The 21,677-nt window shown below is 49.9% G+C and overlaps 2 protein-coding genes across 11 annotated transcripts in view; one reads left to right on the forward strand and one right to left on the reverse strand.

Annotated features, from left to right (window-relative positions):
• Nucleotides 1-32: 32 nt before the first annotated feature.
• ZDHHC16 (zinc finger DHHC-type palmitoyltransferase 16) lies at nt 33-11,192 on the forward strand. 6 transcript variants are annotated; one of them, XM_035026407.1, is made up of 12 exons: nt 33-208; nt 3,435-3,949; nt 4,117-4,311; nt 4,455-4,543; nt 4,925-4,953; nt 5,551-5,684; nt 5,816-5,863; nt 6,713-6,798; nt 7,445-7,568; nt 7,769-7,839; nt 8,661-9,230; nt 11,106-11,192. In XM_035026407.1, exons 2-11 carry the CDS (start codon nt 3,707-3,709, stop codon nt 8,773-8,775), a joined length of 1,134 nt encoding a protein of 377 aa, XP_034882298.1. In that variant the 5' UTR covers nt 33-208; nt 3,435-3,706; the 3' UTR covers nt 8,776-9,230; nt 11,106-11,192. The 6 variants fall into 6 exon arrangements, with proteins under 6 accessions (XP_034882298.1, XP_034882287.1, XP_034882302.1 ...); XM_035026396.1 differs by having other exon boundaries at nt 37-208; nt 537-3,949; XM_035026411.1 differs by having other exon boundaries at nt 37-208; nt 3,702-3,949.
• Nucleotides 9,459-21,677, reverse strand: part of MMS19 (MMS19 homolog, cytosolic iron-sulfur assembly component) — a 32,492-nt gene continuing 20,273 nt past the window's right edge. For all 5 annotated transcript variants that reach the window (XM_035026349.1, XM_035026355.1, XM_035026362.1 and 2 more), the window contains 23 exons: nt 19,715-19,801; nt 19,188-19,262; nt 18,527-18,604; nt 17,854-17,992; nt 17,447-17,601; nt 17,117-17,195; nt 16,709-16,834; nt 16,246-16,327; nt 15,842-15,939; nt 15,590-15,739; nt 14,527-14,682; nt 13,561-13,660; nt 12,956-13,058; nt 12,563-12,631; nt 12,216-12,342; nt 11,640-11,740; nt 11,440-11,496; nt 11,117-11,303; nt 10,727-10,809; nt 10,436-10,600; nt 10,295-10,354; nt 9,913-10,013; nt 9,459-9,833 (listed from right to left, as the gene is read on the reverse strand). In XM_035026349.1, coding sequence (XP_034882240.1) covers nt 9,806-9,833; nt 9,913-10,013; nt 10,295-10,354; nt 10,436-10,600; nt 10,727-10,809; nt 11,117-11,303; nt 11,440-11,496; nt 11,640-11,740; nt 12,216-12,342; nt 12,563-12,631; nt 12,956-13,058; nt 13,561-13,660; nt 14,527-14,682; nt 15,590-15,739; nt 15,842-15,939; nt 16,246-16,327; nt 16,709-16,834; nt 17,117-17,195; nt 17,447-17,601; nt 17,854-17,992; nt 18,527-18,604; nt 19,188-19,262; nt 19,715-19,801 — 2,406 coding nt within the window. In that variant the 3' untranslated portion in view covers nt 9,459-9,805. The remainder of the gene's footprint in view (nt 9,834-9,912; nt 10,014-10,294; nt 10,355-10,435; nt 10,601-10,726; nt 10,810-11,116; nt 11,304-11,439; nt 11,497-11,639; nt 11,741-12,215; nt 12,343-12,562; nt 12,632-12,955; nt 13,059-13,560; nt 13,661-14,526; nt 14,683-15,589; nt 15,740-15,841; nt 15,940-16,245; nt 16,328-16,708; nt 16,835-17,116; nt 17,196-17,446; nt 17,602-17,853; nt 17,993-18,526; nt 18,605-19,187; nt 19,263-19,714; nt 19,802-21,677) is intronic.

Here is a 21,677-nt window from a genome sequence, read left to right on the forward strand (position 1 = left end):
GCCCCGGGACCAGTCCGGGGGCGGGGCTCCGGGCCGCCTGCGCGTGCGCCTGTGGTCCAGGATGGGCTGGCGGCGGGTCCCAGTCCGGGCGATGGTTGGTTGGACTGAAACGAGCCCGGACGGGTTGCGGAGCTGGAGGGGGTGGCAGTGAGCGGCGGCGGAGGCTGTGGGGTTCCATTTGGCTGACTGGGGAGTCGGCAGGCGGCAGGTAAGAGCGGAGCCGCGGCCTTTGCTCCCCAGTGCTGCCCTTTTTTTCTAGGGTCGGGCCCTGTTCGGGGCCTTTTCGTGAGCCCGGGGGCCTGTTCTCTTTTTGCCCCGCCCTGCACGGCAGTGCCCTGCACAAGTCTGGCGGAGTGCACCCTTCGGGCAGCGTAACGCGCGGAGCTGGAAGGAGGTCAGCTGACCCAACTTGCCCATTTTACAGATTTGGAAACTCAGATCCAGAGACAGGATTTGACTTGTCCAGTGGCTCAAAGATAGCTAAAGGTAGAGCCCAAACCGGAACCCAAGTTTTTTTTGTTTGTTTTTACTTCCAGTCCATCGCACTTTGACCACGCCACCCCATTCAGAAATAAAGCCTGTTCCCGGTTTTTATGACTGCAGCTTCAGATCTTGCAGTCGGATCCTCTCAAGCGGATCTCAGGTCGTGTGGGCCCATCCTTCACTTTTTCTCTTTCAAACATGTTAGTCCGGAAGGGAAGTCTGCATGCACATGAGTAGAATGCTGCTCTTACTGATGACTGACAACTACTGCTTAACACAGCAAACATCCTGAGAGCAGCATCTTTGTCCAGATGAGATTTGCTATGACTTTCATCTCAGTTTCCCTTGCCTTCTGGTGGCTTTGGAATATGTCCCTCCCTGTTCAAACCCTCCAGCCCCCACTAATCCAGTTTCCCCTTGGAAAACAGATGGTGACTTAGAGCCTTGGAAAGAGGGGAGTGCTGTGGCCATCAATCCCCTCTAATCTGGTGGCAGACGGCACTATGGCCTGTGGTTGCTACTGAGGGATCAGAGTACTAAAGGCTTGTGCTTGGGGTGATAGTGAAGCTCTGCTTTGCTCTGTTTCCTCCCGTGTTCACTCTGATTCTCCACCCCCCACCACAACACACACACAGTTTTTTTCAGTTCTGGTTTAGCTCAATTTCCTGAGAAATGAGGAACTCCGTATGTTCAAGTGTGGTCCCATGGACCACAGTATCTCTTCCCTGGCATCCCCATACCCCCTAAACCCCACTAGCTAAAATGAGTTGGGAGGGAGTTGGCTTCAGACTCTTCACTCAAATCTGATCTGTAGCTCTGCATCTACAAGCTTTCAGTTTACATGTTTGGGTTGATTTCTGGTTGGACATGTTTTCTAAAATCTTTTCTAGCTCTTAAGTGCTATGATTCTAACAATGGTTTCTGTTTCTTTTTACTGACCGTGAAGAATGATAGCATCAGATACTTTTTTAGTGTTACCACACTGGCAGCAGTGCACTTGTTATTATTTGTAGCACAGATAGACGTCTGACCAGCCTCACCACTTCTGCATCCTCCATTCTTTCAACAAGCAATTATTGAGCCCTTCTATGAGCCAGATTATCGTGCTAGGCATTTTGTAAACTTTTCATTTATACCTTAACCAAGTGTATATATAGAACAATAAAGGGTTAGAGCTGGAAAGGACCTTAGCATTTAACCCTACCCTGTCACTGAATGAGGACACAAGGAGATTGAGTTCCAGCAGGGTTGGGTGATTTGCCCAAGGTCACAGAGCTACTAAAGGGCAGTATGGAGCCCTAAGTAGTCAGGTTATGGGGTGGATGAGAGTAAGTCTAGTCCTTGAGGCAGGCATTTCCTATAGAGCTCAGGAATACCAGAGGTGGTTGAGGACAGTCTGAAAGGTGGAGAATCTGAAAAGGAATGTTTCTGGGTTTTTTGTAGAACAGGAGAGATGGCATATAATTCGTGTTCATTAACAGGTGAGGAATGCATCTTATTTGCAAGCTGTTGCTGTAAAGAGTATTTTGGCAAATAGGAAACTCTCCATTAGCCACAGTAAGGGAATGAACAGTGATGTGGACAATCTGAGTCACTTGGATTTGTTGTGGGGTAAAATGTTCGTCTCTTACATTTGACTATAGCCATACACTATTTTGAAAACTCATGCTTCAAGCCAAGTCATGGTTCCAAGCAACAGGACTCCCAACTCAAGAGGAAGTAGGAAGGCTGACTTTTTCCTTTCTCTCTTTTCTACACTGCTTCTTAAATCTCTTAGCTCCTAGGAGTGATAGGAATGGCCAGTTTCTTTATTCTGATGCACAGTAGGTCCTTACTGAATTGTCTTTCTTCTCTTTGCTGGTCTTGTCTCCCGGATTCCTTTTTGCCTTAGGTCATTACAGGGCTTGTGGAAGGAGGTATTGAAGTGGTTTTTTTTGTTTGTTTTTTGTTGTTGTTGTTTTGAAAGGCCTTTAGTGATAAGCCAGTGTGCAAGGAGAGTACCTTGCTCCAGTTACTGAACTGAAACCATCACTCCGGTGGAGCAGCCTCCTCCAGTTTCTGTTGGGTTTTGAGCTGCCTGTTAAATAAGTCAGTGGAGTTGCTGAGGACAGAGTAGCCCTAGGGAAAGTCAGATAATTTCTTTTCTGGTAAGGGCTTTAAGCTGCAGAATTGAGGAGACTAACGTTGAAGGAGCCATGACTTCTGTGCTGGACGTTGCCTGGGCAGCTGACCTGCCATGGCTATTGAGTGAGGTAGAAATCACATAGAGGAGATGAAGGTACTTGCAAAGGTGGGAAGGCTGGTTAGGAAGCCTGGGGCCAAGGGCAGCAGCTGTAGAGAAGACTCATGAGTGTCCAGCTAGAACTGGGCAGGGGAGACTCATCACAGAGGATAGGCTCTGTGGTCTTCATGAACCACAGCATGAAGGTCCCTCTCCCACTGCCAGGGTCTCCTGCCTGTGGTGTTATTCTGCTGTGAACAACTGAAATTGTCTTGGCTTTTGTATCCTTGGGGTGGGGCTGGGACTGGAATTGGAGACAAAGCATCTTATGTCATGCAGGATAGCTGAGGTGTCCTGACCGGAGGCAGGGACTCTCATGCTACCAGGTTGGGTCTGGTGGCCTGTAAATCAGCCCAGAGGAAATAGGAAAGATGAATATCTTTTGCAGAGATTCAGCACCAGGGCAGATCTAGATGTAGGATCCACATGCTATGCACTTACTCCCCCACTGGCCCTTCCTTGGTGAAGAACCATTGTCAGGAGGTAGGTCGATGGGCTGGAGCAGGCAGGGTACCCCTGGAGTCCTCTGCTATGATGGCCATGTCCACAGGGGCATGGTGGCAGCTTTGTGCATGTCAGCTGTGCTCCACCCAGGCGACTCCAGAGACCCTGCCTTGGCCTGGAGCAGCCTGCCTCTCCCTCAGCACTTTACTGTGGCCCTTCGCTCTAGGTGTGCCTCATCTTGGATTTGCGGTGCACCCAAGTGGTGTGATGTAAGTAGGATTTCTGCAGGCTCAGAGCCTCCGGCCCCTACCCCGTGTGATCTGGTTGGGACGCCGGCACCAGCCATTCCGCAGAGAAGTGAAGTGACCTCCCTACTTCCCACAGCTGGTGACTGGCCCAGGTGGGCCTCATCCTAGGTCTTCGCCTCCTCCTCCCTGGTGGGCTAGGGAGGGCCGGGACCGGGCTGGCTCCTCCCAATGGTGTGCTCTCCTAGGAGCCATGCGGAGCCCGCGGAGCCTGCTGCTGGGGCCCGCCCGCCTCTGCCTGCGCCTGCTTCTGTTCCTGGGCTCCAGGCGCCGCCGCCTGCCTCTGCTCCGGGGCCTGGTACAGCGCTGGCGCTACGGCAAGGTCTGCCTGCGCTCCCTGCTCTACAACTCCTTTGGGGGCAGTGACACCGCTGTCGATGCTGCCTTTGAGCCTATCTACTGGCTGGTGGACAACGTGATCCGCTGGTGTGGGGTGGTGAGTGATGCCCAGGGATGTTTTGGGCTAGCAGAAGGACATGTGTCTGGTGGACCCACATTGGGTTTGGGACCCACACCAGCCCCCTACCCCAGGGAAATTCCTGAGTCTGCTCTTGGTGTTGGCAAACTCTCACTGTGTCTCCCCGACCTCACTGGTGTTGGCAGGTGTTTGTGGTGCTGGTGATTGTGCTGACCAGCTCCATCGTGGCCATCGCCTATCTGTGTGTCCTGCCTCTCATCCTCCGAACGTACTCAGTGCCACGGCTCTGCTGGCACTTCTTCTACAGCCACTGGAATCTGATCCTTATCGTCTTCCATTACTACCAGGCCATCACCACTCCACCTGGATACCCACCCCAGGTGGGTCCCCACGGGGGCATGTGGGAGGCATAGAGCTGCCGGCTGTGGGAGCAGCCCCAGGGGTGGGGAGAGTGCCTTGGAATCTTCTGAGGTACAAAACTGTGCTGTCACAGTTGTCCTGATGCTTTTCTCCCTTTGCACAGGGCAGGAATGATATCGCAACAGTCTCCATCTGTAAGAAGTGCATTTACCCCAAGCCAGCCCGAACACACCACTGCAGCATCTGCAATAGGTGGGTCTTGGCTTTGCTCGCTGTGAACCCCCGCTGTGGCCCTTTTGCTGAAACCCTAGGGCAAAATTTAGACCTAAAGTTTGAGAAGACGTTTATGAAACGCCCGTCATATACCAGGCAGTGTGCCCTCACATCGTGACACCTGGTCCTCAGGATGGTCCTGGGTTAGGCATTGTCACCACTTGTGGACACCGAGCTTCATAGATGAGTTAACCTTGTCCAAGATCATGTAGCCAATGAAGCAGGGTTTGAAGCAAGGCCTGTCTTCAAAGTCTGTGCCCTTTCCACCTCAGCAGGATGCTGGGCCTTGTAGGAAAGGATGGGCACTGACCTCTCAAGAACCTTGGCCACCGTAACAGAGCCTGTGTCCCTCCCTCACAGGTGTGTGCTGAAGATGGATCATCACTGCCGTATCCTTTTATGATCTCTTCTGCCTGAGGCCTCTTTCTTTAGCTCCAGAGCCCTGCACTGGGTTGTGATGCTGCAACCAAGGCATCATCCCTCCTAGGACACTGGGCTCATGAAAAGTTAGTAGAAGAGGAGTGGTGGGGACTGGCCATCTCCGGGGGGGCGGGGGGGAAAAGCTGGAGACTTAAAAGCTCTCTATGGGACAGATCTTGGAGCAGGGCATCTGTTCGAACAGTTTTCTTTTGTAGACCATCATGCTAACATTTGTGGGGTGTTAAGATGTTTGGGCTTCATGTTGCCCACTGGGTGTGCCCGATAGAACCATTGGTCCCCTACAGGTGGCTGGTTAACCCCAGCTAGGTTGGAGTATTGGCAGATTCATTTTGCTGAAGGATTTCAGTTTTCACAACTTCCCAGTGGGACTAGTGAAGGCTCTGAAAAGCTTTAACCTCTGGAAACAGTCCCATATTTTCCTGCCTTTGAGGAATAGTTCTTGGTGACTGGAAGCCCTGTGCTTGGATGATGCCATCATGAAGCAGGGATGAACCAGAGAGACCAGCAGCTCTGTTTGATCTTGTCCTTAATCTTTCCCCCACCAGCCTGGCTAAACAACTGTGTGGGCCACTATAACCATCGGTACTTCTTCTCTTTCTGCTTTTTCATGACGCTGGGCTGTGTCTACTGCAGCTACGGGAGTTGGGACCTTTTCCGGGAAGCTTATGCTGCCATCGAGGTGAGCCCATAGTTAGGAGCAGGACAGCTCAGTAGAATTTTGGGGCATGGAATCTGTCCCTAAGTGGGGCTGGTAGCACCGCCGTCCTAGAGGCCTGAGAGTATAACCAGCACTGTTTTCCATCCCCTTAGAAAATGAAACAGCTCGACAAGAACAAACTACAGGCGGTTGCCAACCAGGTGGGCCGTCCCCACCCCACTGCCTCCTGCTGCTCAGGCCAGGGGGATGGGGTTGCTGAGGCAGCAGGGGCCCGCCTGCTAGTGGAGTTGTAGAGGCTGGCCGAGGGGCCTCTCAGGACTGGATCAGGGGTGTTCTGGGAAGCTGTCTGCTGACTGGGTGGCCTGGGGTAAACTGAAGTCCCTGGTTTGTGACAGTTTTGGGCTCTCTACCCCATTATCACCTTCTTTGGGCTGAGCAAGGACTCTGCCTTGGTGATGGCCTGAGCAGCAAGGAGTCTGTGTTAGTGTGTGTAATGGGGTTCCAGGGGACAGAGATCAGGCTGGACCAGTCTGATCACCCTTTGGTCCTAGTCTTTCTGTATCCGTTGTCAGGATCGTCCCTTCCCCTGGGCCTTTTAGGACCCCTTACTCTGAGAGGTCCTGGGCTCACAACTGTACCACTTACCTCTGCTGCCCTTTCAGCCCTTAATCGGAGCTCAGTTCTCCCTGCTTGTGCTTGCATTCTGGGTGTGGGCCTCCTCTCTTGAGGATTGCAGCCACATAGTGAGGGAGTTCTCGCTGGGAAGTGGAGTGGCTTCCCCTGGAGCCCCATTTGTGTTGTCAAACCTGAAGGCCCAGGGTCGGCTCCTCCTGTGCTTTGCCATCCTGTCCAGACCCGCCCTACCCAGTGTGTGTCCACATGATGATGCCGCCGGGCTTGGCCCACCCATCTGGCTGCCACCCTGACTCCTCTGTGGCTTAACTCCCTACTTTCTCACCCTGGGCTTGGTCCCTTCCCTGCCTGCAGGTGCTGGGGGCTGTGGTGGAGACCAATAGAGCAAATGAACCCCCTTGCTCTTCTTTCTCTAGACTTATCACCAGACCCCACCACCCACCTTCTCCTTCCGAGAAAGGGTGACTCACAAGAGTCTTGTCTACCTCTGGTTCCTGTGCAGGTATCGAACGCTCATTTTTGACACTTTAATGGGGGGCAGCTTTGGGAAAACCATTCTAGTGCCCATGTGTAGATAGGGACCCACCTGTCACCTGCCACTCTTCTTAGTGTGACTTAACTTGGCAAAGAGTCAGTGCTTCATTTTCTTCAGCGTTCTGGGGCAGGGAATGCTAAGGATGCTAGCACTGAGCGTTCTGTGCCAAGGTAAGTTAAACTCCTGCCTCAGGGTAGGGCAGTGCAATTTCCAGATGAGAACTGAAGAGCAGAGGGTGAAGTGAGTTGCTGTGTGATCATAGCTGGGAGTGGGAGAGCTGCAGTTGGAATTGTGTGCCTCCTGTTCTAAACCTGGTGCTTTCTCTATCTGCTGTTGTTTCCTAAGCGTGGGGATTTTAGGAGATATGGACCATTTTTATTAGCAATGCAGACTTGTTTCCCTACCCTTCTTTCTTCATGTTGATGCTTCTTCATTGGTGTTTTTTGTAGACGTACTGAAGCAACAACTCACCTAGGATGTAGGCTGGGAGATAAGACTTAGGCAGAGAGGTCTCTAGTGGATCATTATTGCTCAGCTCAGTTTCAGATTCAGACCTACCTGTAGCCGCCCCCTCCCCTAAGCTCGCCACCAATCTTGGCCCCTCTTTTCTTAGTTCCGTAGCACTTGCCTTGGGTGCCCTAACTGTATGGCATGCTGTTCTCATCAGTCGAGGTGAGACTAGTATCGAAAGGCACATCAACAAGAAGGAGAGACGTCGGCTGCAGGCCAAGGGCAGAGTGAGTAGGGCTGAGGGCTTGGGGTGGAGGGTAACTGAACCTGCTGTCCTGAAAACAGAAGCCATAGTCAGGGCCAATAGGCATCATAAAAGGTCAGAACTTGCCTAGCTGAGCCTTAGCTTAGCCAGTTTAGGCTCTAAAATTAGGAGGGGATTAAGTAAAAAGGGGTTTGTAGAAACCTGTTTTTTTCTTGGCTCTAGGTTTTTAGGAATCATTACAACTATGGCTGCTTGGACAACTGGAAGGTATTCCTGGGTGTGGACACAGGAAGGTAAAGTAAAACATCTAGACCAGTGCCATCCAGTAGAACTCTTTGTGATAAGAAAAGTTTTCTGTACCTATGCTGTGTAAGACATTAGGCACTAGCCACATATGGTTGCTGAACACTTGAAACGTGGCTAATGCACCCATAAATTCTATTTTTAATTTAATTTCCACTAATTTAAATAGACCCATGTGGGCTAGTGGCTACCATAATGGGCCACTGCAGATCTAGACTCTGGGAGTAGAGATCACTGTTCATTTGAGCCAAAGGGGCTTACGGCCAAAACTGTGTGGTGTACATGCATATGAGGCTTACAGATGACCACAACAGAACCCTGAGAGAGCTGTTGTCAAGAAGGGACCTCTAGGTAGGACATAGTGACCACCAACCTCCTCCCATTTGTATGGCAGTGTCTGGAGTTCAAGCCAGGAACATGTGAAATTGCAGTAATCTATTTGTAACAGAAGTCCTAAGACAAAAAAAATGAAGTTCGCTCCCTGAGCCCGAGAGACAAGGGTAAACCACTTTTCAAATTGCAATTCCCAAGACAGTAATAATCAGGTGATCAAAAGTACCTGCCCTCTTCCCTTTCCCGTCCTCATTACATTCCTGCCTGTCACTGCTTGCAGTGGCCCCTTAGAAGTTTAGCTTGAAACCTCTCGAGGCCCTCAAGGCACTAGAGGGCACATTGGACAAATTAGAACTTTTGTTTCTTTGGGATTAATGCCAAGGTGGCTTCAGGATACTTTGAATCCTTGCTGAGGACTGAGGATCAGGAAGGAAGACCAGGAACTCTTGGAACTCAGACGTTCTATCTTCTCTTGTAGGCACTGGCTTACTCGGGTGCTGTTACCTTCCAGTCATCTGCCCCATGGGAATGGAATGAGCTGGGACCCCCCTCCCTGGGTGACTGCTCACTCAGCCTCTGTGATGGCAGTGTGAGCTGGATTGTGTCAGCCACAGCTTGAGCACCACTCTGCTTCCTGCATTGTCTCAAGGGCCTCCAAGGATAGCTTCTTGGAATCCTTGGGCAAAAAAAGTCAGTGGGCCTGCCGTAGAGTACCATGTAGGGACAACTCAAGGACCAGTCTCCTGGCTATTGCAGAAACAAGGCATGATGTGGAAAAATCCTAGGACTGATGTACCTTGACTCAGCTCAGGCAAACTGAAATTCCAGCCCCAGACTGGAGATTAGGCAGCTAGCAACCCTGCCAGGTGCTGACCCCAACCTCCTCCAGGTTCCAGCACTGGGGTTGGCCACCACCTCTGCCACTTGCTATCTGAGAAAACACCTGAACAGTAGAACGGAGATTCTGGCTTCCCAACAGGGCAAGACACCAGGCCTACTGCTGAGGTCACTGCCACTTCTCACATGCTGCTGAAGGTGAAAAATAAAGGTATTTGATTTTTAAAGATATGTAGCTTCTCTTTGCTTTTACTAGAGGGCGAGGAAGGGAGAAGTCAGGGTCAAGGCCTAGCGTTCTGGTCCTGCTTCCCGTGCTCTACTTGGAGGGGTGGATGCCCCAAAGAATTCTTGTTAGTGTTCCTCTAAGCATACACAGTGGTGCTCTAGTTAAGGTGCCACAAAGACGTAAGTGGGGAGCGGGAAATAGCCGACCGCCCCATTACCAAAAAAAATCTTTATTCTCTAGTAGGTACACACACTTCCATCATTCTGGTCCTCAAAGCCACATTCATCTGCATTCGCCCCTCAGCAGCATATCTCCCTTTTTCTGACAAATAAATGGAAAAGCCCCAACCCAAGATCTTTCTTCAAACACAAGTGGTCTCACACTCAGTTACTTCACAAAGCCATTAGAAGTCAGGATTCCTATGTTACAGAGCCATGCAACAGTGGCCCAGGGAGAGGCCATCAGAGGCCAGTGGTCTCCCTGCCTTGGGCAAGATGGCTTGATAGTTAGTAATTCCAGGTTAGATTGTCTGTAGAACAGCCTAGGCCAGTACCGAGGGCTCAGCTGCCAGGGCTCCCCAGCAGAAACCTGTAGGCAAAAAGAATGCAGGCAGCATCAGCGATGAGGCTCATTTCAATCCCATCTCGCCCATGACCTAGAAACTCACCATTCTCCCCTGGCTGATACTGCCTCCTTGCGCACCAGTCTCTTCTTGTCATCCAGGGGCTTGGCCAAAGCTCGGATCACCTGTGGTTTGTACGGCAGCAGCTGTGGAGTTAGAAGAGCCACGGCCTTGCTCAACCAAAGCAACTGAAAGGGCTGCTTCTCTGACTCTACGACTAATGTTCGTCCTATTCTCCTTTAGTGATTCCAGAGAATGCTCTGTGGCAGGATGGCCGTTCTATTACAGGGTAGTCAGGCAAATCCTTGCCTGTGTATACCTCAATCACACAGCAGGGTGGCCAGTGCCACTTGATTAAGGCAAAAAGGTACTTCTCTGGCTCTTCTAAGAAGGGTCCAGGCCAGAGAGGACCATCTCAGGTACTCACCACGGGAGTGGGCAGACGAGTAAGAGCGTGCATACACTGCAGTGCAGCAATCCGGACAGCCTGGAACACAACCATAGAGGGTAACGGGAGACCCAGGAAGGAGAGACATAGGTGCCAAAGAGTTGTGGGGGCTTAACGCACCATGGAAGGGCTAGAGCTGAGGTTCAGAAACTTGGTGACGAGGGTGTCCACGTGAAGACTCATGACCTGGGGTGCTTCCAATAGAAGAGGCTGAAGGCAGCTGAGGGTGGAGAGCTGTACTACACAGTCAGAGCAGGACAGGGCTTCCAGCAGCAAGGAAAGCAGCTAAGGGGCCACAGAGAAGGCGGGCACGATCATGTATGTGATGAGCCTGCTTTTCCTCCACCTCACCATGCCCCGGCTGGGGACAGTGGCTTAGTCCCTGTTTGAGGCTCTGACTGCAGGGCTTACCGTGGGCAACTCTGGCAAGAGCACAGGCTGAGGCAGCCTGTTAAGGACATGAGACAGGCCCTTCAGGTAATTTGGCTTCACATCTGTAAAAAGATGGAGAAACTGGTCTCAGACATAGAGCTTGGGAATTCAACTCCAATCTCTATGAAGCTGGGACATCAGCCTAGAAAAAGGTTGGGAAAAAACCCCCCAAAACCCTGAAGCTCAGAAAAGGCAAGACAGGCTCATCAAAGGAAAAAAGTGGGACAAGAATGTGGAAATTTAGCCTTTCAGGTACAGATGACAGTATAGCTCTAAAGAAGCACTTGGGTCCTAAATTATTTGAGGGAATGTGGCCTGAGCAAAGGAAAGGTCTATATATTTGGGGCCTTTCTTTTAGACCCTTCTCACCTCGGGAAGCAGCATGGAAGCCCTGGACCAAAGCCGGCACATTATCTGTGAAGAACCGCTGGCGGAACATGATCCGCACCTCAGCATGGCCAGCACGGGTCAGCACGTCCGTGCAGTCAGACATGAGCAGAGAGAAGCCATCGGCTGCTGCTGGGCCTAGTTCTGGATCACTCAGGAGGCCCATGAGCTGGAGAAAAGAGGTGCACCAGAAGAGAAGAATCAATCTTAAATATGCAAGAGGAGGATGGCTGTCCTTTCCGGGAGAATAAACAGGGAAGTTTCTGTGTAGGTCCTTGGCTCTCCTGTCTCCAGAATGGACTTACCCGGTCTGTAAGGCAGGAGCTGAGAGGATGATATCTGAGTACTAGGGCCTTTGTTACCTGTAATCAGAGAGAGAACAGGGCATGGCACTCAAACCCCAGAACTCCATGAAGCATGCTTATGGTTCAAGGTCAAATGGAGAAATTTTATTTAACCAGACATCATTGTCTCTGTCTAACCAGAATCCATTCTGGCTCCTTACCCAGAGAAGCAGTGTGAAGGCCTGACTACGACAGGGCCCAGGGCTCAGGCCAGCCTCTACTCTGTCCACGGCTAGCTGCAGGAATTCGTCCAGCTGTTGCCCTAAAAATAAGAAACACTGATGCAGAGGCTACACATTTCTCCTTTAACAACAAAGGATATAAGTCATTTAAATGCAGAGCTCCCTGAGAAGCCTTTAGAAGAACGGTATCATTTTGGCTGTGACTTTGCCCACTCAGCTCTAGGACACTAGCATGAGAGTCTGGTATCTCCTAACATGGGTGCTAGTATTCGGAAAGAGCAGTCTACTTCTAGTAAAAAATCATCTCTAATAGCTCCCTGTGGGGAGTAGGATGACAGACCTAGACAGAGCACTCTGCTTGAACCCTCTTATCTTCTTATGTCCCTTAATGCTTTGCCCAACTCTGGTCCCGACTCTTGTCCCAAGGGCTGTCCCTTGGGAGTCCCTATTACATTATTAGCAGCTCCTTTTTTAAAGAGCATAAGGGCTGAACTTCAAAGATTTCATCAGTAATCGATTCTGGGAGGCTCCCAACCCCCAGCCTCACTTCAGTACCTGCAGGGAGCTTGTTGAGGAGTCCCGCAAAGCACTTGGCAGCGGCGGTGGAGGAAGAGGGGCAGCTGGGGCAGCAGCTCAGCTCTACAAGCTCCCGCATGAGTTGGTTCAGCTGAGGGATTTCCACCTACACAAAACCTGACCATGTGATGCACGAAGAGAACACTCGCACCCCAAGAGATACCCAGTAGAAAGTGGCAGCAGGGTCCAGGATGGATGAGAACTAAATTCTCCAGTGAGGAAAACAGAAGATCAGCTTAGCCTATGGCAAGTTTCTGCCCAGAAGTCACTTGGGAGCTGCCTCCCCTTATCAGGGTTAAACTAGAGTACTCCCCAAATGTACTCACATTTCGAGGTAAGGAGCAGACAAAGCCCATAAGCAGTGCAACCAGCCGCCTCTGCCCTGAGGAGCCATCCTATAAAGGAAGAAGAGCTCCAGCAAGCCTGTCCTGCCAGCAATAGGCTTGTCTGCCCCCAAACCCATCCCAGATTAGCCCTAAAAATTTGAAGGAAAGAAGTTCTGGGATGCCTGAGTGGCTTAGTCGGTTAAACGGCTGCCTTCAGCCTGGGGTCATGACCCCAGGGTGCTGGGATCGAGCCCCACATCGGGCTCCCTGCTCAGCAGTCTGCTTCTCCTTCTCCACTGCTTGTGCTCTCTTGTGCGCACTCTCTCTCAAATAAATATGGTCTTAAAAAAAAAGTCCCAAGATTCTTTCCCTTCTGATCCATCAGACCCTCACCTGGAATGGCTGGAATCTGCAAGGGAAGCTGTTTTCAGGCAGAAAGGAGATGTTGCCATCCAAGAAAAGGGGCACAATGCGGGCGACACTCTGGGCAGCTAAGCTGGGGATGGAAGACTATGTATTACCAAGGAGCCAGGGTTCTGAAGTACCCTGAGTTCACATTAGAGTCACTGAGTCAATGGGCCAGAACATGATCATTCACACATTCAGCAAGTATTAATTCAGCATATATTATGTGCTAAGAACCGTTCCCATTTTAGGCCCTGGTGATTTAGGAGTGAACCAGATAGATTAAATCCCTGTTCTCCTGGAGTTTACAGTCTAGTCAGAGAACTCAACGTATATTTAAAAACAAAACAAAACAAAACGCTCCACCGGTGATTCTTATGTACATCTGTAGCTAAGAGCCATTAGCCCGTGCCTCCACTACCCTCATAGTCCCTGGTGCTAAAAAGCCCCTTCCTTTTACCTTGTCAGCAAAACTACTCCCTCCACATTTGATTCTGGGTAAAAGGACAGCTCAGAAGGCAGCTACCTGCCGCTTCTCCCCAAGACTGCTATCCTCCTGCCTAAGATCAAGCCACATCAATGATTATACTCACTCAGGGCTCAAGTGGGTAGTGGCAGTGCCAATGACAGACACCATGGCGGCCAAGACCTCATCCTCCAACAGTACTTTTCTCAGAACTGAGTGTTCCTTCTCTGAAAAATCGACAGACAGACAGACAGACACACACACACACACACACACACACACACACAAAGAATCACCAGGCTATGACTATGGTTCAGATGATTAGGTCCTGTCATCATCAGGACCCCAGGCACAATGGCAGCAGTTTCTAACCTGTCCTCTGGTAGGGTTAGCGCACCGAGTAGCCCTGAGCACCAGCACGGCACCAGAAGGAGTGGTTAACGTGGGCCACAAAGAGTTCTTGAGAACTCTGTGCTGTCCTTAGACTGGGCAATGGGGAAAATAAAGCTAGCTATTACAACCTTAACTTCAGAAATATTTTAGTTTTTTCCAAAACTTAAAGATAACACAGATGTATTGTCACGGGTCTTCATTATCATAGCAGCTACCTACGTGGAGCCACCACAGGTACATACTATATACTATGTTGCCAGGCACCACACATTCTTATTTACTCCTTACTAACTACCCTGTGACGTAGATACAACTCTTTATCTTCCCCTTATAAGTGAGGGAACAGAGGTATACAAAGGCTAAATATCTTCTCTTAACAAGTGGGGAGGTGAAGATGAAACCCAACCAGGTCAGCTTAACTCCAGAGCCTCATTCTAGCTAAACTAATTACATAGCAGTTATAGAGAAAAAAAGGTGTGCATCCTTCTGAGTGTTGCTAACACCGGTCAGGTTGTTCAAGCAAAGCACCCTTTGCTTGAAGTGAAATCTCACCTTGGGGACAAAGGATTCAAAGGAAGCCTCTGCCAGTACAAAATGTAATACCAGCGATAGCCTCAGGGTGGCAGCGCTGTTCAACACTAGTGGATGGCTGAGGCCCAGAGGAGGCATAGCTAGCGAAGTGCGGGGTGCAGAAAGTCACCTGGCATGGAAGCCTGCACAGCCAAGGCAAGCAGGCAAGGTAAAGCTGTCTGATGGAAGTACCAGCAGCTCTCGGGGTCCCGCTGGCATTTTTCTGCCACCTGCTGGAGGCTCTGACAGACGGCAATAACTTCACTGGTTCCTGCAACCATATTCCCTGTGCGGTGAGAAAATATTCTGTCGTTTCCTTAAAAGCACTTCCAGGTCTTTCAGATACAGAATATGGGAAGAGTAATCAAAGATGAGTGACTAAAGAGTCCAAGAGTGTCTTATAAAGAGCCAAATAACTTTATTCTCTTGGCTGTTCTTTCTCACCTCCGATTTCGGAGCAGCACCGGCTCTGCGCCAGCTCCGCAATAGAAGCACTCATACGTTTTCTCCTTTCGTTTTCATAACCACCCGAGAAGTATCATTTCTCCCATTTCATAGAGGAGATTGCGGAGGCTAAATGAAACCACCAGTGGTTTTCCAGGGTCACAGTAAGTGCAAAGTTAGGAGTCAAACCCCGGCCATACTCCTAGTCCAGTGTTCTTTCTACTATGTAATGGCTGCTGGAACACCCACTGGATCTGCCACAGAAGGCTGGGCAGTGCCAAGCCGGGAGCTTAGGGACGTAGTGAGGCCCCCGGTGAGCTTTCATAGGTCCACAGTAGCAACAGCTGCTGTCACTTCTGCCTTGGAGCAGTGGTGCGTGTGAGCTAGCTGGAGATCCTGTTCAAATGCTGATCAGGAGGGCCTGAGATTCTGCACTGAAGTTCCCAGACAGCGCCCATGCTGCTGGTGGATGGAACACATTTTGAGTAGCACGGCCCTAGAGTGGTGCTTTTCAATTCTGACTTCACATTGACGTCACCCGGACACTCAACAATTCCCATTGTTCAAGCCCCATCCCTCCTCAGACACTCATTCAGTTGAACTGAGGCCCAGGCACCGACATATTTTAAAGGTTCCATGTGACTCTTACATAGAGCCACCAATGGAACCACTGCCTTAGAGGCATCAACCCAAGCCCGCCCACGGCTCCCCATTCAGCCCAGCTCCTGGATGGTTATTCCTGGCATTACCTTTGTTCATCTGGCAGAGATGCTGCAGCAGCACAGGCAGGGTCTCCTTGACAATACTGGGATGCGTCGATGCAGCTGACAAGGCTTGCAAGCAGCGCAGACGCCGGGAGCATTTGGTGGGCTCATCCCCTCTAGTCAAATCTAACTCCCCTGAAAGCAACCCAGGAGACATGACTTCACTGTGTGATGGCACATGTGAAGGCCCCAAACGTCCCTGGGAAGGGGTGAGCCACAGAGGACAGAGACACACACCTCTGCGCAGTTCCTCAGCGAGCTTGGGCACGAGGTGACTGCTGAAGGCTACGGGGTAGAGAGCGGCCAGGGCTCCTGATGCTTCCAGTGCTGCCACCCTGCCAGGGCACAGGGCAGATGAGCAATAGCCGAGCCTTGGCCCACAGTTCTCTTGCTAGGCCTGCCATTGAGCAGATTCAGGGGTGTGGACTCTCAAGCCTGCCTTGCTTAAGAGCAGGACTCAAGTACCTACACCATGAAGTTGGGCAGGGCTTCTCAATGCCCTCAAAAGAGAGAAGTCTGACATCTCCAATCAGTTGGTAGGCAGAGTCAAGCACAGGGCCCCCCTCCCCTAGGGATAGTCAAGGGTCAGAAGCACAGAGCCCTGGAACAGCTTGCTCTATCTCGCTGCCTTTGAGTCTCACCAACTCTGGGAGTCCTCCTCCAGGAAGCTCAGTCTATGCAGGTGACCCACTGCCAGCTCCAAGTCCCCAGAAGACAGGAGATCTGTGTTAGAAAGAAACACAAACCTCATCTTTCTCCCTCTGTAGCCACCACAACCCTTCACAAAGTCCTATTAGACACCCCAAACTGCGGGGCGTCTGGGTGGTTCAGTCGGTTAAGCTGCTGACTTTGGTTCGGGTCATGATCTCAGGGTCCTGGGATCAAGCCCCACACTGTCAGGCTCGCCGCTCAGCAGGATGTCTGCTTGTTTCTCTGCCCCTCCCCCCGCTTATGCACACACTCTCTCTCAAATAGAATAAAAAAAAAAATCCCAATCATCCACAGTTGCGGTGAGAACCAGGGAATTAAGGCTGCTCTTCACTGAAGACAGAAAATCGCAAGGAAGGACCGATACCCTTTCTTTTCTCTTTCTCTGAAGTGTACCTGGCTGGGCACCCAAGACTGCGAGTGTACGGATGCCAACAAGCTGAAGCTGGGTGCTGGGGTCTGTCAGAGCCATGAACACCAGTGAGCACAGCTGGTCCTTGAAGCCATTCAGCGGCCTTTCATCTAGGGACAAAGTCCAGGTTAGAGGAAAGCCCTGACTCAGCAGTGTTGCACAGACAACTTGGGGCAAGATTCAAAGAACTTAATCCACTGGGTGTCCAGGAGGTACACTGGGGAAAAAATAAGAGGCCTCATCTGATAAGTGGTCTCTTGTGCTGCAAACTCAGAACAACAGGACCACTGGTGTTCTTGAGCACTTCTCTGTAGCATTCTTTGCCTGCCATTCTTTATAGGAATACAGCGCTCAGCAGCCCCCAGGACACCACACCTGGAAGGTGATCTCACCCTTGTCTTCATAGCTCCATTTCTGGTGCAGCTTCAAGAAACCCAGGATCATTTCAAGGATTGTCCGTCGCTGGTTGCTCTGTAATGTTTTAAGATGTATGGGGGTCAAAGAATATTTTAAAGGATTTCAGTCCTGCTCCTCTCGAAGCAGGGAGAATTATCCTTTTATGTAAGAGTGTCAGGAAGAGTGAACAAGGGAACCAGCAGCAACGGATGAGAGCAAAACCCAAGATATACGATATGGGACAAGCTCAACACTTAGCTCTCTCTCTGTGAAAGGGATCCTAGCAAGAGGTCCCATCATTTCCTCGAAAGATTCCATTTCCTTACCTGACTGTGCTTGTGGAACTGTTCCAGCAGTAAAGGCAACACGTTGCTGGTGATGTGGTCACAGGCCCGAGCAGATGCACCTGCAGCTGCCTGCAATAGTTTGGCACTAGGCCACACCAGTTTCATGTCCGGTTCACAAAGATGGTGCCTGCAGTCTAGAGAGGCAGCACATCACAGACCTGGGGAGTAGGCTGAATGTTGCCTGATTCCCCTGCAGTCCACAGAAGTTAGAGATTGAGACCTGGGACAGTTTGCTAGCAGTTACCACTCAAAGTGTTTTCAATTCAAAGTAGGGCTCCAGCACCCAAATCACTGAACATGGAGGGCTAGTCATAAAAGGTCACTGGCTTTATGGAACTTCTTTCTGTTGTGCTCAACCCCCTTTCTGGCTGCCATGGCCCCATTACCCTGTAGAATGTTGCTAAGGAAGGAGTCAAGGAAGTCCTCAGCATCAGCTCTCAGCACAGAGCGAGACAAACACGCAGTCAGAGAGTGGAGAGCCGCCAGGCCATCGGCCTCCACCCGCTCACTTGCCGTCTGGAACACCTGTCAGGGAGGGATCCCATGGCTACTGAGGTGAGCCTGCACCAGGTGAGAGCCCACCCACCCACTGCCTGTTTCCTTTGAGAGGTGGGCTTTGAGAGCCTTTAGGGCAGAGCAATGGAAATTAACTCCTCAAGTGCGTTTCTTCTCAACAGGTGTATTCTCACCAAGTCCTTAGTCCCACTAGAATTGATACACTACTTTTTGAGAAAGAGGATACCAACTTGGAGCATTGGCTATCGGGATCCCCTTTCCTAAGTCTCTTCCTCTCCCCTCCACCCCCTTATTAAGTATGGTGCCAGAGGCACCATGACCTATGCTCCTTACCACGGAAGGACAGGAAGTGGGCACTACGAAAAAGTGATTGTGTGCCATCACCAAACAGCTGACCCTATGTAGCGACTTTTTCCCCTGTCATTCAACTAGAAGTATGCCCCTTTACTGGCTTGCGACAGGGAGAAGGACAGGGTGTGTTACTTCCTCTGATGCCTGACAACAGGGAGTTAACAGTAGTGAGTTTATCTAATTAACACTCACCTCTCTGCGGATAGAAGCCCAAAGGCTGGGAAGGAAGTCCTTTAGTTCCTTCTGTCCGTACACAGCACAACATGCATTCTGCCAAGGAAAGTGTAGGTATCAGCTATCTACACAATCAGACTTCCGACGACAGGCAGGCACCTCAGCAAAATGACACCTGAAGGAGCATGGCTCTCAGCAGAAGAACCAGCAGGATTTCACAAGAATCCTATCAGGTCACAGAAAAATGGGAGCTCATCCTGACTGATGGAAAAAAAGCATAAAGAAGGAGCCCTGGGATGCCTGGGTGGCTCAGATGGTTAAGCGTCTGCCTTCAGCTCAGGTCATGATCTCGGGGTCCTGGGATCGAGTCCCACGGTGGGCTTCCAGCTCAGCGGGGAGTCTGCTTTTCCCTCATTCTCTCTCAAATGAATAAATAAAATCTTAAAAAAAAAAAAAAAAAAGGAGGAGCCCTGGTCAGCCTTTCCTCAGCTGCCACTCAGTTACTATTGGACCAGACTATATGTAGCTGGGAGGGCTTTGGGTCAACATATAGGCCCAGATTCTGGGTATCCCTCTCATGAGGGCCACTGAACTATTCCCTGTCTCTGAGTCTATACCCTTTAGTACCTCTACATTGTCTAAAGGCAGCTGGACCCTGGAAAAAAGAGAAATCCCTCACCAGAGTCTGCAGAGAATCCAGCTTGGCACTCAGAATCTCAGAATCCACTTTCTCAATCAGTAGGGGCAGCAGGAACTGTGGGAGAGAAGGAAGAACTGAAGCCTGAGATGGGTAGTGTCAGCCACACCAAAGCACCAAGGTCAACTACATCCTTATTACCACCTGTCCCCAGGGGTAGGGGCTACATTAAAGAGCTACAAAGAGTTGAGTCAAGAGTTGTGACTGTAAACCAACCTTCCTGCCAAGCTGCGGCCAGACTCCAGTTAACCTGAAAAATGAGCTAGTTGGCAACACTATAGGATTTTAAAGATAGCACCATATAGAGATTGGATTATTATTTTAAAGAGATGGTAAAGGTTTCCACTTTGAAGATCTGAAGATACTTGCCACATAAGCCTCAAGACACTTGCAGGATGCCATACCCTAAAAATGTATTCTGGATCTTTCTTTTTCCCTATGCTCTTACTGTTCTTTCTTCAGAGCCTTCTTTGGGCAGAGGCTACACACGTAACCTTGGCTAGACCCACCTCGGCAAATCGCGGTGTCGAAGCCAGCACAGCTCGAAGACTCAGGATGAGATCTTCTCTCTGGATTCCATGGGGATCATTAGGTGGCTGGAAAAGGGAGAAGACCCAAGGGTTTGCACAACTCTTCAGACCACTCTTGGACACATGATTTAACCCAGCATTGGGTGATATTTACACCCAATCTGACAGAATAGTGTGACAGGAGGCCCCAGCAGGAAGACTTGCTTACACATTCCTTGAGAATTTCTGTCTGTTGGGCATTTATTTTCTATCTGATCTATCATCTTGCCACTCAAGAGAGAAGCACTCTGACTTTCTGGTACATTACTTTCTTCTCTCTATATATATTGTGACTATATGTTAGTAGACACTGTTTTCTCTTTAAAATATACTTTTAAAAGTGTGATTCTTGGGGCGCCTGGGTGGCTCAGTCGTTAAGCGTCTGCCTTCGGCTCAGGTCATGATCCCAGGGTCCTGGGATCGAGCCCCGCATCGGGCTCCCTGATCAGCAGGAAGCCTGCTTTTCCTTCTCCTACTCCCCCTGCTTGTGTTCCCTCTCTTGATGTCTCTCTCTGTCAAATAAATAAAATCTTAAAAAAAAGAAAGTGCGATTGTTTTGAACATATGATTTATGATCTTTTTTTCCCACTTAATATATTAGGTCCATTTTTCTGCAATATTAAATTATTCTTTCACATTAGGTTTAGTGGCTGATACTATTTCATTGTATAGTTGAGCCACAATTTATTTAAATAATTCCCCTTTGATGGACATTTCTATTTTTCTACCCTTATAAAAAAGGTATAATTCTGGGAACATAAAAAGCATTGCTGGTGTCTGTGTCAAAAAGCCAGACTAAAAGCATGTATCAGATTTTCCTTTTCCTCTTTAGAAGCAACAGGAAAAATATAGCAAAGGGATTTTCTTTTAAGACATAAAGCTAGGGCACCTGGGTGGCTCGGTCCATAAGCGTCTGCCTTCAGCTCAGGTCATGATCCCAGGGTCCTGGGATCGAGTCCCGCACTGGGCTCCTTGCTCAGCAGGGAGCCTGCTTCTCCCTCTCCCTCTCCCCTCTGCTTGTGCTCCCTCTCTCTCTCAAATAAATAAAATCTAAAAACCAAAACCAAAAACAAAACAAAAAAACAAAATATAAAGCTAGGAGCACCTGTCTGGCTCAGTTGGTGGAGCATCCAACTCTTGATCTTGGGGTTGTGAGTGCAAGCCCTACACTGGGTGTAGAGCTTACTCAAAAAAAAAAAAAAAGAAATAAAAATTTAAAAGAAAAGACATAGAGCTAAAGGTTGAAGAAAATAGGTTAAGAGGTGCTGGAAATAAAATTTTAGGAGCTGAAAAGCAGATGGATAAGAAAATGACTGAACAAGCCAGGACAACAGAACCCTCAGTAGGCTTGGGAAAAGCTGAGTGACCACCCACATACACTGCAGTCCTCAAAAAGCTTTGCAACTGGCAGTACCAGGTGCCTTTGGAATTGGGAGTGGGGTTAGAGAAGCAATCTGACCACCTAGATTGCTTCCCAGCTCCTCCCGTTCTTCAGCAGAATCTGGAGGTTTAATTCTCTGGAGAAGGTACAACAGACGTCTCTAATTTTTTTTTTTTTTTTAAGATTTTTATTTATTTATTTGTCAGAGAGAGAGAGAGAGAGCACAAGCAGGGGGAGCAGCAGAGGGAGAGGGAGAAGCAGGCTCCTCACTGAGCAAGGAGCCCGATGCGGGACTCGATCCTAGGACCCCGGGATCATGACCTGAGCCGAAGGCAGACGCTTAACGACTGAGCCACCCAGGCGTCCCTCTAATCTTAGAGATATAGGTGCAGTAGACAGCCTGGGGAAATAGGGTCTCTGATGCAAAAGCAAGGATAAAGGAATCCCAAGGGTGATGGTGAAGGAAGATTCAACATCTCCTTTGCATTATGAGTAGGAAGCAACCAGTTGAGACTGTATGTA

This window comes from Mirounga leonina, unplaced genomic scaffold (genome assembly GCF_011800145.1).
Source record: "Mirounga leonina isolate KUSES-001 unplaced genomic scaffold, KU_Mleo_1.0 Mir_114, whole genome shotgun sequence".
NCBI classification, from domain to species: domain Eukaryota; kingdom Metazoa; phylum Chordata; class Mammalia; order Carnivora; family Phocidae; genus Mirounga; species Mirounga leonina.